At 45.3% G+C, this 16,291-nt stretch overlaps 1 protein-coding gene across 3 annotated transcripts in view; it reads left to right on the forward strand.

Annotated features, from left to right (window-relative positions):
* The window catches only part of Tnks (tankyrase), a 246,530-nt gene that overhangs the window by 186,659 nt on the left and 43,580 nt on the right, over nucleotides 1-16,291 (forward strand). For all 3 annotated transcript variants that reach the window (XM_037426582.2, XM_075881808.1, XM_075881807.1), the window contains exons 21-22: nucleotides 11,064-11,181; nucleotides 11,246-11,337. In XM_037426582.2, coding sequence (XP_037282479.2) covers nucleotides 11,064-11,181; nucleotides 11,246-11,337 — 210 coding nt within the window. The remainder of the gene's footprint in view (nucleotides 1-11,063; nucleotides 11,182-11,245; nucleotides 11,338-16,291) is intronic.

Genomic DNA, 16,291 nt, shown 5'->3' on the forward strand with positions numbered 1-16,291 from the left:
GAGATTGAATCCTTGAAACAGTGAAGGCATTGCCGATGCAAGTAAACAAGCTTTTCTGTTTGTCGAGGGACAATTATTGTGTCTTTGAATATTTTATTTATTGTAAAAAATGCTTTCAGACAAGGGAATGCAATAAAGCAGCATGGTTTCCATTTTATATGAGCGCCTCATAATTTCTTTTTACCGCTCAGGAGTTTGTTTTCCAGTGCGCAGTTTCTTCCAAGCAGACGTACCGGTCATGGAATTTGCTTGAAATGGTCATGGAAAACCTGGAAAAGTCAGGGAATTTGGAAAAATGTAATTGGTAGACACCCTGGTCAAAATGAGTCCGTATTATCTGAAGTCTGTAATATCCAAACTGCAGGGGGGGGGGGGGGCTGTGTTATGATCGCTTTTATTTCGTGCATCAGTATGGGGTAGGCAAGCTCTGCTGACACATGCACAGTGTGTCGGACATAATGATTACGAGAGGCTCGAATCACCAGCAGCAGTTACTAAAAATTGCAGCACAAATTCAAATTGAAGAGCAAGTGCTGTTACGGTAGGTACAGTAACTTGATGGGGCCCCTGCACAGCAGCAAAGTGTAGTGCAATAATAAAGCGTTTGTACAGGCCTTTTGAGCCAGTTCTATTGATCGGCCTAGAATAAATATTTTCTTATTTGTGTGGACGGCATGGCATATCTGTTTAAATGGATTGCCTAGTGGCCACTGGAAACTGTTGCTCGCGCGCAGCCTTCACTGCTTGCTCGACAGTCTTAAGTTGGTGCGATAGTTTTGAACTAAGCAGGACTAAGGCGCTTTCCACATACAGTCAAACCTCAATATATCGAACACGGATATATCGAATTATTGCCTATATCGAACGGTTTCTATATCACGCGGGAAATCTCATGCATTATTGATTTTTTATTTCGAACAAAGTTTGATATATAATGGATATATCGAACTCAGCCACCTCAAACCGCCTGCGCTCCACTGACAGGCGGCGAGCTTTCCCGCAACTCGCGAAAGTAGGGGTAGAGCGGCGGGCGTTTACGAATGCTGCACACATCGATGGCGCCGAGAGCGCCACTTTAACGTAGCGGCGTACGTGCCGCAGCCTTGCGGCAGAGGTTCTTGAATGAGGAAAGTGAAGAGAAAAGCGCGGAGCTGTTATTTTCTTTCAATACGAAGGCACCAACACGGCTTCGCGCGGGAAAAGGGGAAGTGGGAGGTAAAGATTGAGGAGGAAAGTATAGGAGAGAAAGGACGCAGACGACTGTCTCGGACGCGGCCCGCGCTGCTGCCGGGAAAGGGAAAGCAGTCAGGTGAGCCGGCATGGGCGCGCCATGTACGCGCTTTACACCCGGACTCACGCTGCAGCCTTGCAGCTTGCAGTCGTTGCAGTAAGTGTGACTCTGGGACAAAGCGCTTCGGCGCCGCGTCTCCTTCCTATCTGACAACGGCACACTGCGCACTTGTTGCAAGCTCCTTCCTCGTAGCATCGGCAGGCATCGGTCGTTGTGCTCGCAGTGTTCGTGCAAAGCTCACGGCGGAGCTCACGGATGTGGAGATTGTCGCCGTAGCTACTGCTGAGCAGCCAAATGAAGACTCTGCCGAGGTGGATCCCGCAAGCGCTGATGGTGCCCCACTCCCGACATCAGCTGAGGTCGTAGCTGCCTTGGCTTGTGCGGCGCCATTGCGGCGCAATTAAAGGCACCGGCTTATCACTTATGGATCGCTGGACTATATTGAGGACGCAGTCGTCAAACACATCATGGCCAACAAAAAGCAGGCTACTCTTTTTCAATATTTTAAACCAACACAATAAATAATATGTTTGAATCTTCAAGTGAGTATTTACTGCACCACTCTGGAACGATTCGTTGGTTGTTTTCAGCAAGCTGTTGACGAATTTTTTTCGTGATTTTTTTATATCGAATTCTGAATATATCGAACTATTTTGCGTTCGCCGCGCCGTTCGATATATTGAGGTTCGAATGTATTTTAATTTGACAGTGGAACTCACCTGCTTAAAACACCATAACGTCTTACCGTCAAAACAGTGGTCACGATGCCTAACAACGTTTCTGCAATGAGTGACAAATGTCTAACAAAAACAAAAACATTTATACACACTTAGCTCTAAAATAAATTTGTGGTAAAAGATTGGCAGGCATGCAACAGCTGCACCAATTTGATACAATTCCCCATTGTTGCGCCGAGTTGCACCAAAATCATGAAATTCGCTGAAGTTGCACCACATTGTACCAAATGCCCGACCAGCCGTAGAATTATTTGAGGAGCGCTAATTTCAGTGATAAAGGGAGGCCACATTTGCCACCTGCACTTTGCGTCATCAATCAAACCAAGTGCGTAGACCCCAACCCAAAACTACGGTGTAAGATATACTTTTTAGGTGAGGACACTTGCAAGACATGATTGACCAGATAAAGCATAAGGTGAACTAACAACACCCCATGCCCATCTGTATGGTGACCGCTGCGGATGACGGAACTTGAAGACAAAAAACGTGACTGATCTCTCTTTTTAAGAATCGGTATAAGATGATAGTGAAACGTGTCTTCGCAGTGGTAGCTGAGCATTCATTGTGCATTGTTTTGCCCCAAGGATGAAAGAATGAATGCTAGCAACGAATTGCAATGTCACGCGAAGAAGGGCAAGCAGCTCGACGCTTGCAGTTCACACCTCAAGCAGAAAGCACGCAGGAAATGAGCATACATAGGACGAGCGCAGGCAAACAACTGTCACAGCTCGACACTTAAAGCTCGCTGCTCAAAAAGAAAGAAAGACGCACGAAATGAACGCACGGCTATAAGCAGGATGAGTGCGAACAACTGTCACAATTCTTCTTCATGTGTGAGCAGCGCACTCCTTCCGTGAACACGGCCGCGGCAGTGAGCGAAGTTATCTTCGTGTACTGTAACTTAAAGCACACTTTCGTTGCAAGCACCCGAATACCGAGACAAGCGCGTGTGCGAGTGAGCCACCGTGCTGGAGAAGATCTATACGCACTTTGACCACGCCATGCGGAGGCGGGCATGCATAGCGATGCGCGGGGAGGCACAGCACGAGAGCGCACGCTCTAGTGGCTGTCGTGCCATCTCGCTACTGGTGAGAAGAACAGACTGAAGTTGCTGAGTTCTGAGGACCACCAGTAGTTCATGGTGTATATAAATAGCTCACCGCCAACATGTTCGAGATTGTTTCCTTTGTGGCTTAGTGGTTAGTATCGCACGATGAGCACGAGATCGCTGATTCGACATCCCGCTGCAGAACTTTTTTCTTTTAGTTTTTTTTTTTGCAATCTTAAAATATATTTGACGTCAAATCCGTGACTAAAATACGTCAGCAGAGCCGTGGTGGAGCTTGGCAGAAAACACTTTCGTGTTTTAAAAAATGCGTTGCTGTAGCCACCAACGCTTTGTGGGAAATATAAGTTTCCTGGTCAGCAAACGTGGTAAAGGTCTGTTAAGAACGTAAGCCGTGTTTTCTGCGTGCAAATAAGATCGACTTGATGCAAATGCCGTCGTTGCCCGCCATCACATCAATTGCCATAGCAATAGCGCGTAAACATTTTTCTTCCGTAAAGTTGCGTCATCCCGGCTAAAGATATCGGGCCCAGTAGCCGGGCAAACGGGCGTGCGCCGTTGTTACTTTATTTGGTGAAATGTGCCTTACAAATGAGTTGAGATGTTGTGCCCTAAACCTAATATTCTCCATGAAAGAAAAAGAAAAAAAAACGTGTTGCTGGGATTTTGGGAGAGGCTAGCGGTTAGAAAATTGCTTGGCCTTGTTTTAACCCGCGCTGAACGTTGCTTGAAAGACCAGTAACTACCCCAAGGTCCAAAAATTGTTGCAAAGAGAAATATGTGCACTTCGTGAACATGCTGCCACAAGAATTTTGCGAATACGTGCTATACTAAGGAAGTTACAGGGGCTAAAACAATGCATTCAGCTGGTTTCAAATTTTCACGTGGCCTCGTCACCCTTCTTCAGAGGAAGGGGAAGGTGTGGCCCGTCGTCACGACTTCGCCCACACCAGCTATGTGGCAAGCCGTCAGCAATTGACACCGTCGGCGAACTCGATCAGTCCCAACGCACTTCTGCTTGCTGCGATGCCTGTTTGTTTACTGTTTATCTGGTGCCGATGATTCTCCCCAGCCCACTCGTTCGACTTGCAGCCCACAACGACTTGCAGCAGAACTGCCTTCCAAAACTTGGACATGAAGCTGGCCCGATTTTTCTGGAGTTCGATTTTTTGAGAGCAGATTGTCGCGCCATCTGGGAGCAGCAACACAAGAGAGAGAAGTAAACGTTTATTTTGAAACAGTGCCCCGAGCAATGCCCGGTGTCACCCTGAGGTGGGAGGGCTCAACACAAAACACAAATAATACGCTTAATAGTGGGTGTGCTGCTCAACAGGTGGTGCGACTATCTGCTCGCTCCCAAAAACGGGGTCAGTGAAGTGATCCGATTTTGATGCATGGTACCTATGGGGAGTTTCGCAACTCATATGATTGAATAGCTCTGTCATAAGAACTATTGTGTACTTCAGCTACTGTTTATTGAGACCTGGTTTAGACCGATTGACAAGCTGCTTGCTGCGTCCCGTTGCCGATCGCTGAGATGTCGTCACTTCCCGTGCAAGGAGAATTGGTCAGGCGTAAGAAAGGAGCGCGGGAATTGTTTTTTGAAATGAAGGCTATGTGCGACCCACAGCTCCGTAATATTCAGAAATTGTGATCGCTGCTGTCTACTGTACGAATTACCGAGCTTGTTTGGTGGCTGTAAAAAAAAGTCAGCCTGTTGACTGACCTTTTAAGCCACCTTCGCCACAGTACACTAGTGTCTCGCGGAAAAGTGTATTAAGAGTTGGAAAGTTCTGTTCGCGAAGTCGCAGTACGTGTATGCCCCGCATAATTGTGAGTACTGGTAAGATCACTGACATCTAAAATTTTACTGTTAATAATAATTTGCAGTAGTGAATTATATTTCTGCTGACCTTAAAAACAAAAAAGACTTGTGCGCCAGTTTTTTTTTCATCACCCCTACTCCTTGTTTTTGTGAATCTCCCGAATTTCAAGGTCGCCAGCGTGGCAGAGCCACATTGGAATTTGCAGAATTGGTGAAATTATTCGACAGGCGCGACAAATGCTAATGTGGACTTTATTTTTCACTCAGTAGGGTAATTCATAATAATGCTTGTTTTCAAATGGCAGTGCTTGTTTTCTTTGCATGATTTAGGTGGGCTGAATATTTTGTGCACACATTTTTGTAAATGTAAGCCTTCTTTTTTATACTGCTCTAAGTTTGGATTTCAGTGCTCCAAAAGTAACATTTTGCTACTCAAAAAAATGCTCAAAATTGTATTTCGTGTGTTGCTCCTCTGGATTGGCGGGCACCTTTGAGCAACAAAACAAGCACTTTGAGCGGCATGTAAGTCAACTGCAACATTTTAACCATTGGCGTGACCATTGTCAGACCAGCTTGGTTTGGCCGTAAGCCACCAACTTTTTAGCCGCAATTAAAATTACCATGGCCTGGTGGCTTCAGTCCGCAGAGCGGCATGGTCAATCAAGTCTGATTTATTCTGGCATCAACATAGCAAAAGTATGCTTTATGTACCCAATTTCGGGAAAAATGCCGCTCATCTTGTCTGCTGGAACCGGTAGTTTTATTGTATCGGGGTCCGTTAAGAGTACACTTCCTGTACTTTTTCTGTGGTTCCCATCTTATCAGCGCTAAGGCTTAATTGATCATTAAAAGCAAAATCACTCTATTAATTTAATACACAGACCACACTTAAATTTAATAATGAATTGTTGTATTTGAATGTCTGTTGTATCTGGGGCCATATAATGAGCGTAGACCACCGCGGCGGGGCGAGCCACTGGCTATTGTGTATCTTTTAGGCCACCTACAGAAATTCGTTGCATAGTACACAGTGTCGTTCAATGTCAAATATATTTCAGAGGAATCTGTTATTACCGTACAGTCCATGCTCACTATAACGGCTCCCCGTACAACAGATTTTCAAATACAACAGACCATTATTCAGCCTAAGTCTACGCTCATTATATGGCCCCAGATACAACAGACATTCAAATACAATCCCCCCCCCCCCCCCCCATGCGTCCTTTAGTTCTTTGTAGTGCCTTCATCACTCTTTTTCCCCTACGGCGTACCTCCGTTCAGAAGCGCAGTTTTAAGCTTGCTCATCTGAGCCACAGTTTAACTGATTTTTCATCTCGGAGAGTGCGCGATAAGCGGTATGCGTATACATGCAGTTTTATGGCTTTATAAACGGTAGTAAGAAAAGTCTGCTCTATAGTCAGTCCTGAACTATCCGTGGTGACCCTCCTAGCAGTTCGAGCTGTACATGCATGGAATGTTATGGAATGCTTCGTAGTTACACTTTATTCAGCTGTTTAGTCCGAGCTGTACATGCATGGAATGTTATGGAATGCTTCGTAGTTACACTTTATTCAGCTGTTTAAGTTCTCACAAATTCTGTTTTTCCACTCAGCAATGACCCTTTAGCATCTCCAACACTGCTTTAATTTATGCTCTTGATAGCTTTTAAAGTCCTTTTTTTTTAATACTTTTGGCGGCCCGGAAAACCATTTTCTCATCTCTAAAACACACTTTTGGCTGCTCCAAAAGGTGCTTTCCGCTTCATTAATAACCTGCTCCAAAAGGCCTCAACCAACCACATCACTGCAAATAAGAAAACATGAAATATGCTTAAGGTTCGCCTTTTACAGTAGAATGGGGTATCATTAATAGGCCACCATTTGCAATGCCATCACTTGCTTTCGGTAGGTATCTCAACCATGCTGGGAGGAAAGAAATGGGAAAAGAGTAAACTGCAACCATGAACACAGAAAATGGAGACAGTTATCTGTCTCCCTTTTCTGTGTTCATCGTTTTTGCACTATCAGGGGCACAACAGCAGAAAAAGAATTTGTAGCAGCAAAATGTTATTCCTGAAGCCCAAAAATCCAAATTTGCAGCCGGTTGCAAGAAAAAAAATTTTGATCACAAAATTCTGAATTTGGAGCAGCATAACGAAGAAGCTAAGCTTACATTTATAGAAGAAAATAAAAATGTTTACAGACCATTCAACATAACTTACATTGCACACAGTGAACAGAGGCACTGCTACTTCAATAAAAACAGTATTTTGAACCACCCTACTGGGCCAACAATGATGAAGCCTTCACTGGCATTTGCGAGCCTGTCAAATCCTTTGACAGACTCTGCAAATTCAAATGTGTATCTTCCAAACTGGCAATCTTAAGATCGGGAGATTCGCAAACCAGTAAAATGTGGTGAAGGCAAAAAAAAAATAAAAAACTGGCATACAGTTTTGTTTGTTTTTTAGGGTTGCATGAAATAAACACTGCTAGGGTTGCCACCTACCTGCCCGATTTTAGACCGGCTCAGCCAATTTTTTAAACAGTGGGCATCTTGCAGGTCTGCACCCACCATCATCGGCAAGCTTGTTTTCTTTTTTTCTTTTCAGAGAAATAAACAAAGCATCATTCTAATCTTGGGTATTTTTATGCCAGTATTTAGACTAGCAGGTTAGCTCAGTATACCATTTTTCTTTGCATATCATGTTTATTTGTCCCAAGGAAAGTAATGTTATACTGAATTGCACTGCATACCAAAAACCTAACATGGCGTCTATTATTCAACACTAATTTATTCACCTGGAACCTCATCTCGGCCATTTTTGTTCTAGAAAAGATTGGCAACCTTATACACTACTCCATTGCCACCTTTTTTTTTAAACAAAGACAATCATACTAGAATTCAAAATTATGTGGTGTGTACATGCATGAATAACTGAGGAACAAATATGCTGTGCCCCTTGACTAATGCTGACCGCTCCTTCTAAAATTTATTACGCTTCTCTGCATGGCACCAATGTACTACTGTGAAGGTGTCTTAAGCAGTATTTTACATGGAATAGAACAAGGCGAAGAAGTTTTGGATCAACTATCCCTCTCCACCCAACCCCTTTTTTTCCTCTCACAGTGAGGTTAGATTTAGGCCACAACTTCTTGGCTGACTTGCAAGGTGCGTTCGACCAGATAAAGTAACCACAGCACGTCTGTTGGTGCAGTGATGGCATCGGATAAGTATCAACGGGACGACGCAACTACAATAAAAAAATGTTCTATGTGCAATACTTCTTTGCAGACTAGTCGGTTCATACTTGACAACTCAACTTGCTGCGCAAGCTGAAGAAAAATAAGAAGGAAGACAGGAAAGAGCACAGTTTGCGCTCTTTCCTGTCTCCTTCTCATTTTCTTCCAGCTTGCGCAGCAATTCGAGTTTTCAAGTTTATGTGCCGTTGCTATGGCAACTAATGTGGTTGGTGGCAACTCCGGCTTTCACAGCGAGTAAAGTTTGTTCGTCTGCCAATAACGTGGCATATCGTTGCAGCTTCAGTTCCTAACAAGCCACAGGATATTCATATTTCCTGTTTAGCATTGGCAGCTGCGGCAAAGCATTTTTGTCGAGAGGTTGCGCCGTCCTGCCGCAGCGGTCAGCAGACCGATGGTCGTGCAGCGTTGTTACTTTATCTGATCAACTGAGTCACCTCGACTAAAGAGTACATATCTTACACCGTAGTTTAGGGTTAGGATCTGCACAACTAGATTGCATTGGTTGATGTTGCATTGGTTGATGGCCAATGTTCCTTCCATTTCTTGCTGAATTTAGTGGTATTGAGAAAACATGGAGGCTGGTCGGGCATATTGATGCAACATGGAGCAATTTCAGCAAGTTTTATGGCTTTGGCTCATCTCTGTGCAAAAATGGGTCATTGTATCGAATTGGCGCAATTGGCACAGCTGTTGCACCCCTGCACTATGATCTTTTGGCATTCTTCAATAGCCATCTAACCCAACATTCTCTCTTGCAAAAACTGTGTTTGACTGCAGGAGCCACTGGCTAATTGATTGATTTGTGGGGTTTAACGTCCCAAAACCACCATTTGATTATGAGAGACGCCGTAGTGGAGGGCTCCGGTAATTTTGACCACCTGGGGTTCTTTAACGTGCACCCAAATCTGAGTACACGGGCCTCCAACATTTCCGCCTCCATCAGAAATGCAGCCGCCGCAGCCGGGAATCGAACCCGCGACCTGCGGGTCAGCAGCCGAGTACCTTAGCCACTAGACCACTAGAAATAAAAGGAAAAAAATTAAAAGAAGTTAGCCATGTAAAGCTTGAATAACAGTGAAGCTGTTTGACCTTAGGTTCTTAACATGACCTCTAGCCTCTGTTTTTGCTTGTCAAACCACAGCTTGTCACAGACCATGCGCAAATGTCTGAACTTCAATGCCAGAATTAAGCGTGCAAATCTGGCTTGGGCCTACCGTCGCTGGTACTCTGTTCGTGCCACGGCAGGCAAATCAGGCGCAGCGACTTTGCAAATTGCCTCCATGGTGGCCGTGGATTGGCGGCGGCGGCTCCTCCTCTGCGCATGTGCGGCTGGGTGGGGGCAAACCCAGGTGGTGAGCAGCCAGCGCAGCTGTGATATGGTCCTCTATAGCTACCTTAGCGGTGATAAGTTATTTTTCTTTCTTTCTTGTTTTGCGGGCACCCAACTTTTACCCTAGCTTCACTCTTGGAAAGAATGCGTCGCGGCTGCGTAGTGGGACGACGAGTTGTCTAGGCACCTGAAAAGCCTTTGCCTTAGCCACACGCTCTGCGCCAAATGGCTGCCCGCGTTCACGCCAGAAAATATTTGCACCATCGTAGAGTGCACGTACGACCTCAATTCAACTATCAGTGAAAGTGCTCTTCTGAAAAGGCTTCGCAAATGGGCTCTTGCCTTTTCCACCAGCTGGCAGACTTGCAAGCTTTGCAGGCTTTAGTTGTGGCTATTCTCCCGACTCTGTACCCAACTTGGTTCCACACATGCTATCTTCATTTGAGCTCGTGAGTGCGATATCTATCGTTTGTGCCCAATCTCATATTTTCCCAGGCAAACTTCCCAAGGCAGCACACCATTCAAGTTGCAAGTCTGCAGGTTACACCGAATTAGTGCAAACCACGTAAGCGCGCCTCATCGGTAGCAGTCGCGGAGGTGTGGTTTGGTGCTGAGTCAATGAAATGCTTTGCAGTGGTCAAGTTTTGAAAGGTTTTGAAAGGGGTAGATTTTCTGATTTTTTGATTATGAAAGCAGCGACTTGCATTGTACGAAAACTCGTGGTGCATGTGCAACATTCAAGTTGTGGTTCACGGTTGATAATGCTTCGAACATACTGCCTGAAACAAGCAGAAATTCACTTGTCATCATGCGGGAAAATCCGGCTCATACATGAGAAGTTCTGAAAAGTTAGCCGGCAACTTTCTGCTACAGTTTCGTTTTTCTGCGTTCGTTTTGTCATCATGCGGGAAAATCCGGCTCATACATGAGAAGTTCTGAAAAGTTGGCCGGCGACTTTCTGCTACAGTTTCTTTTTTCTGCGTTCGTTTTGTCGGCACAGCAGGCCTGAAAAGCGAACTTTTCAACATTTCCAAATTTAAGGGGATGAGAATTTACATCTCTGCCACAGGACTCAATTCTTTCAATGGTGCAGCTGCCACACCGATCCAACAAATCTTGCACATAACAGTCTCTGGAGAATGGTGTTTTCTTGTGCACCTTGTATGAGTTCCTCTGGCAACTTAAGATATATAGATGGTGTATGGTGTAAATTGGAAGGTAATTCGAGCAGCACTGCACAAGCATGCACGTTTTTTTTAATCTACACATACTCACAGCTTTAGTAGCAGGGTGTGTGCACGCGAGGAAAGACGGATGCTAGGGCGTTTCTTCGTCAAGAGATTGTAGTTTAATTTTAAAATATAAGAACACCATGTTTGGCACAGCTTTGTCACAGAACAACGTAAATGTACCAGAATGTAGCGGGATGAGTATTTCGGTGCAGTTTGGCACAATTGGCGCAGCTATCACATCACTGTATTTGTCATGGGAGTGTTACCTTTATGGCATTATTTTTTTGTGTGTTTGAGGACTATGCTTCTTAATTTTCAGATTACAATTGACATTCTGGCTGAGATGGGTCACGAGGAACTGAAGCAGATAGGCGTCTCTGCCTACGGCCATCGGCACAAGTTGATGAAGGGCATTGAAAAGTTGCTCACAGGTCGAGGTGGGTGCCAGATCAGGCTGGCTTCTTCAGCTTGTTAACTAAAATCACATTGTATGTTTTTCAGCAATCTCATCAACACTTATGCCCAGCACAACTGGAACTGTTCTAGTGGACTTGTCACCTGATGATAAAGAGTACATGGCTGTAGAAGAGGAGGTAAGCAGGCAGCATTGGTTATTGTCTCATACCTGTGCTATGTTATTAGGTAAAAAATAATCCCTGTATTGAAAGGTTGCTGGGACTTGAGCATTGGTAGCGGGTGTGCAGGGTGTTTCACGTCACTTTACTGTGTGGGGACTCGCAGTGGAGAGCGCTACGCTTTTAAAGTGAATGGATGCAGTTGACACCGTCGAATGAAACCAAAACAACACATTTAACTGCCTTTGGATCGACGATATCATCAGACGAGTTATTATACATCCATTGTGATCAACACACTAAAAAAACCTTACACAATATTCCACAACACTCAACAACACAACATAAGAACACGCACAAGGCGGCGGTGCCAATGCTCGACTCGCCACGAGGGCCCATGGCAGACAACCCGTGGTGCCGTCCACCGTGGACCCGCCGCAAAAGACGACTGCTCGCTCCAGCTGCCACATGCAAAAAGAGACCCCTCACCTTTCATTTTCCGCCCCTCAGGCTTCCAGGCTTACCGCCAGGCATCACTGCCGGCACCACCGTACTAACTATGAGGATGATGGTGGTAATAAAAGCTCGCTAGCACAATGCCACCTACCGCTCAATAGTTGTGAACCCTAATTATGGCTTATGCGCGAAACACGTGCGCCACGAGGCGCAAACGACTTTACAGGGGGTGTTAGCACCCCCACAACTGAAGATCGCAGTTACAGGGCATATGACTTCGGTGTGCATTTTTTGGACTTAATCTTCAGCATCACTTATACACTAAATGGTCCGTAAACTTGTCTTACTTCTTGTGTACAATTAAATTTATTCTCAGTATCATTGAAGCTTTCAAATTAAGCGAATTTATCACCTTACATTGTGCCACAACGGTGGTGAATGACAGCGAATGCCAATTCTACCACTGGGGTTTACAGAGCGAACTGCAGGGCTAGTTGGTCTTGATTCAAAACAAATTGAATTGTACAGGGCAGAATACAAGACAAAAAACAAAGCACTGTTCGTGTAAGCGTCTGAGCTCTTCGTTTTGTATTATGAGCTGTACAGTTCAATTTGTTATGAAGCTCTGTTGTATAACAGCTGCGTTGACATCTAGTCACTGCTCCCATCTGCTTTCCCGGTATTGGAATTAATGCAGCTAGAAACAGCTATGTCATCATCTCCATCTGTAAAGTGCTGTACTCCCGGTCAAGATGGCGCCCAGAAAAGCTGATAAGTCGCAGATTTACTGAGGCACGGTACGCCATTGTCAGCAGTCACGATGCACCCAAAGTCGTGACTTGGCACCCAGGGTTGCAAGTAAACAGTTGACGACGACGCTTATTTTGACATTGCTTAAAGCACCAATCGTTATTTTTATTGCTTTTTGTGGGTCAATTCATATTGAGTTCAACTCTTGAATTGGGCACCAAGTGCAAAGTACATAAATTCACCACGCCACGCAAGACAAGATTGTCCACAAACAACTAAGGAACAAGTCCCCACTGTCAGTAATGCGACGAAAGGGGCTAGTTGGTTCATGTTGGCTTGGTGATGCGCTTACATGCGGAAGAAAATATATGCTAAGAAAACATAGGTGTAATTCTCAACATATTGCCCACCCTAGGAATTCAGCTACTTACTGTAACCAATGCACATGCGTACCCCAGTTCGAAAAACAACAATTATGTAACGAGAGAGTAGTGTACGATGCTAGAGAGAGAGAGAGTAGTGTACGATGCCGCTGTCATGGCATTTCTGAGTGATGAAACATGCATCAGTGAGCCATCAATAAAACTATCTCCAGCTGAACCGGTTTTGTAATGGACGTCACATAGGCAAGTTCAAGTGTACTAATCTTTTCCCATGTGCTTTTGTGAACTTTTACTTATATCGACTACACATAAAGAAATGAAAAGCAGTTAAGTTTGCGCTTGTTCTTTTAATAGTATGTAATGCATTCTTTGTAATCTGTCCTTTGTAACATCTCCCTACCGTAAGCGCATTGTCTAGCCCCACTGTCGAAATCTCGGTGATGGCGACGGCACTTGCAGCTTTGTAGCAGGCATCCACTGCTTTGGTGCAGGAAACAACAAAAGGCTCTGAGATCAGTGTTTGTTAGTCAAAAAGACTTCATAAGGTTGTTGATCTTAAAAGGTTATGCTCTTGGTATAAAGAAGAAAGGCACTGTGAACATTTCGAAGTCGCCGCCGAGACACTTTGTATTATAATCTCATTTTGGTGCCTTTGGAAAAACATTATGGCCTCAAATTACAACCTAAAGATTTTTCATCAAACAAGCAGGCGAGTTCACGGGCACTGCACAACCAACCCAAGGAACACAAAGCCACAACATCTAATCGCCACCCGCACGATAAAGAGGGATCGGAACTTGCCCGTTGGAACATGGCTGAGATGTAACCAATATTTGTTTGGTAAAAATGCATTTTCACAGCTTTGGTGTGGTGTGGCACAGTGTCATCTGATGTATCACTGTACGGTTGCTTGAAATACATGTGCATCAGACCCATGCTTCTCCATCACATGTTCAAGGGGGCTTCTCAACTGTTTGATTATAGCCAAGGATTAAATATACCTAATAGAGTTGTTTGATATGTCTGGGTACAACTGTACTCATTTCTGAACTCTCAGCAAAAATACCTTTTACACTAGTGTGCATGCTTTGGAACGTTATACTATGCTTTAGACAAGAAATGTTTAAACCACTTTTGTATATTTCAAATAGCCGGGACCAAATCTAGCCACTGTGCAAAAGCTGATACACTCAAAAACGCCATACCTGACTCATTTTGTGCTTATACAGTGTGCTCACTCTCGTGTTATGAGATGTTCAATATCTCGAATGACCAATGCAGTGATAATGCCACGAGCAGATTCGTCACGTTCATTCGGTTATTGAACTCGTCAACTGATGCAAGGTGACATGATTGCCTTTTGCATTTCTATTACTGTTGTTCGTATAAGTGGACATGCAGGGCTAAAAACACAATTTTGAAAGAAAATGTGCTTTCAAATTTGAGTTTGCCATATTGCTGGTTCATTAACGAACATGCTCATCAAGTGTGGTTGTCATCTGTGCCGCAAGGAATAAAATTTGTTCTTGAGAAGGTGGTGCAAATTTGCTAGGGAGAGCATCTGAAACGCCCCTTGCAAGATAGTTCAAGGTAAATTGGTCTGCACAAATAAAAACAGGGGCACAGAAAAAATCAACAAGGGTGTGCGTTTTGTTCATTTGTTCATTCTGTGTCCCTGCCTTTATTTGCACACACAAATTTACCTTGAAGTGTAAACCTGTTGAGCGCATTGGGGGAGTAACGACACGGCAGCAGTCGCTCCGGGTGGACCAGAGGCGTCATGTTTTATTGGCAGCCTTGAATATAGAACTCTGTACATGCTGTACTGCCATCTGGCAGTACTGTAGAACACTACATGAATAGACAGCCATCTACCGGTACTGCTGTACACTACATCCCCCCACGGTAGACTAGGACATACACATGCACCAAAACTCTTGGGCTGGGCTGAAAAAAAAAAAAAAAAAAAAAAAAAAAAAAAAAAAAAACTACGTTCACAGGTCGAGTCTTTTCGACTTGCGGATTCTTCTGCTGAATTGTCAGGTGTGTGGCATAGCAGCACAACCCCGAGGTACCTTTGTAGTGGAGGTGCTTTTTTGAAGTGATGCAGTTCGCTCGTCTTGGGTTACTGGGTCAGTCCCCGGTCGCCTCATTTCGTCTGCGGGTCTTGACGCCGTAGTCGTCTGGGTCGGGGCTGCCACAGGAGTTGCAGATGGGCTGGCCATGTGGTCCCCAGGACTTCCCATCGTTGGCACTAGGTGCTTCAGTTTGCGCTGGAGTACACTCGTCGGAGTCTCCACCACGTAGAAGCATGAGCGTTGAGTTGGCCCCAAGACTGTCGCTCAGGAGTTGACGTCTTGTACCCAGACCCGCTCTCCGGCCTGGAGAGCCCGCAATGTGTGGGCCCCGTGCCATCGGTTGAAGTCTGACTCTTGACGCCTCCACTTGTCTTGGTCATGTTGAGTGAATGGGACCGAGAGAGGCCAAGCTGGCTCCAGCAGTTGCGACTTCTTTGGCAGCTGGTTCTGTAGGCATCTACCCATGAGCAGCTGGGCAGGACTCACTCCATTTACACCTGCGGTGTCCCAGTGTGCGAGAAGTGCAAGGCAAGGATCATCCGCCTTCTGCAGCAGGTCCTTGTCTGTCCTCACCATTCGTTCCACCTCTCCGTTCGACTGCAAGAAAGGGGGCTGCTGGTGATGTGGCAGAAGCCATGGGACTCTGAAAAAGCGGAGAATCCTTTTGCAACAAACTGAGGACCGTTGTCGCTGTGCACCAGCCTCGGAATTCTACGTCGTGCAGAAACATTCTTGATAGCGTTGATGACTGCAGGGGCTGTGGTTAATCCACCAGAAGAACATAGTCTTGGCTGTTGAGGTGAAAAAGATCAATGCCGACTTCTTCTTATGGCAGAGTAGGAGTGGTCGACGACAACATGGGCTCCTAGCGCTGCACCCTGGCTTTGGCGCACCTGGAGCAGTTCGACACCAGCGTTTCTATCTGGTTGTTGATGCCTGGCTATCAGACTCCCGAGATAAAGCTTTCCACCTTGAAGCCTTGATGGCAGTCATGGAGGGGCATCCGGCGCTGAAGGGCGGATGGCACGATGATGCGGGAACCCTTTAGAAGCAGTCCCTTACAGCTGCTGAAGTCCCCTTGATATTGCCAGTAATTCTTCACATGGAGAGGCTGAGGCCAGCTGTTGGCGTAGTACTGATATAGGAGACTGCACTCGTCATTGTTGGCTTGGGCTTGTAGCAGGTGCTGGAGCTGTGAAGAGATGATGTTTGGGAAGGAGCGAACAACTTATTGGGCAAAGAGCTCGACTTGATTCACCCGGTTGAATGAAGTAGAAACCAGAGGTGTGCACAAAAGTGTATCTG

Source organism: Rhipicephalus microplus, chromosome X, assembly GCF_043290135.1.
Source record: "Rhipicephalus microplus isolate Deutch F79 chromosome X, USDA_Rmic, whole genome shotgun sequence".
NCBI classification, from domain to species: domain Eukaryota; kingdom Metazoa; phylum Arthropoda; class Arachnida; order Ixodida; family Ixodidae; genus Rhipicephalus; species Rhipicephalus microplus.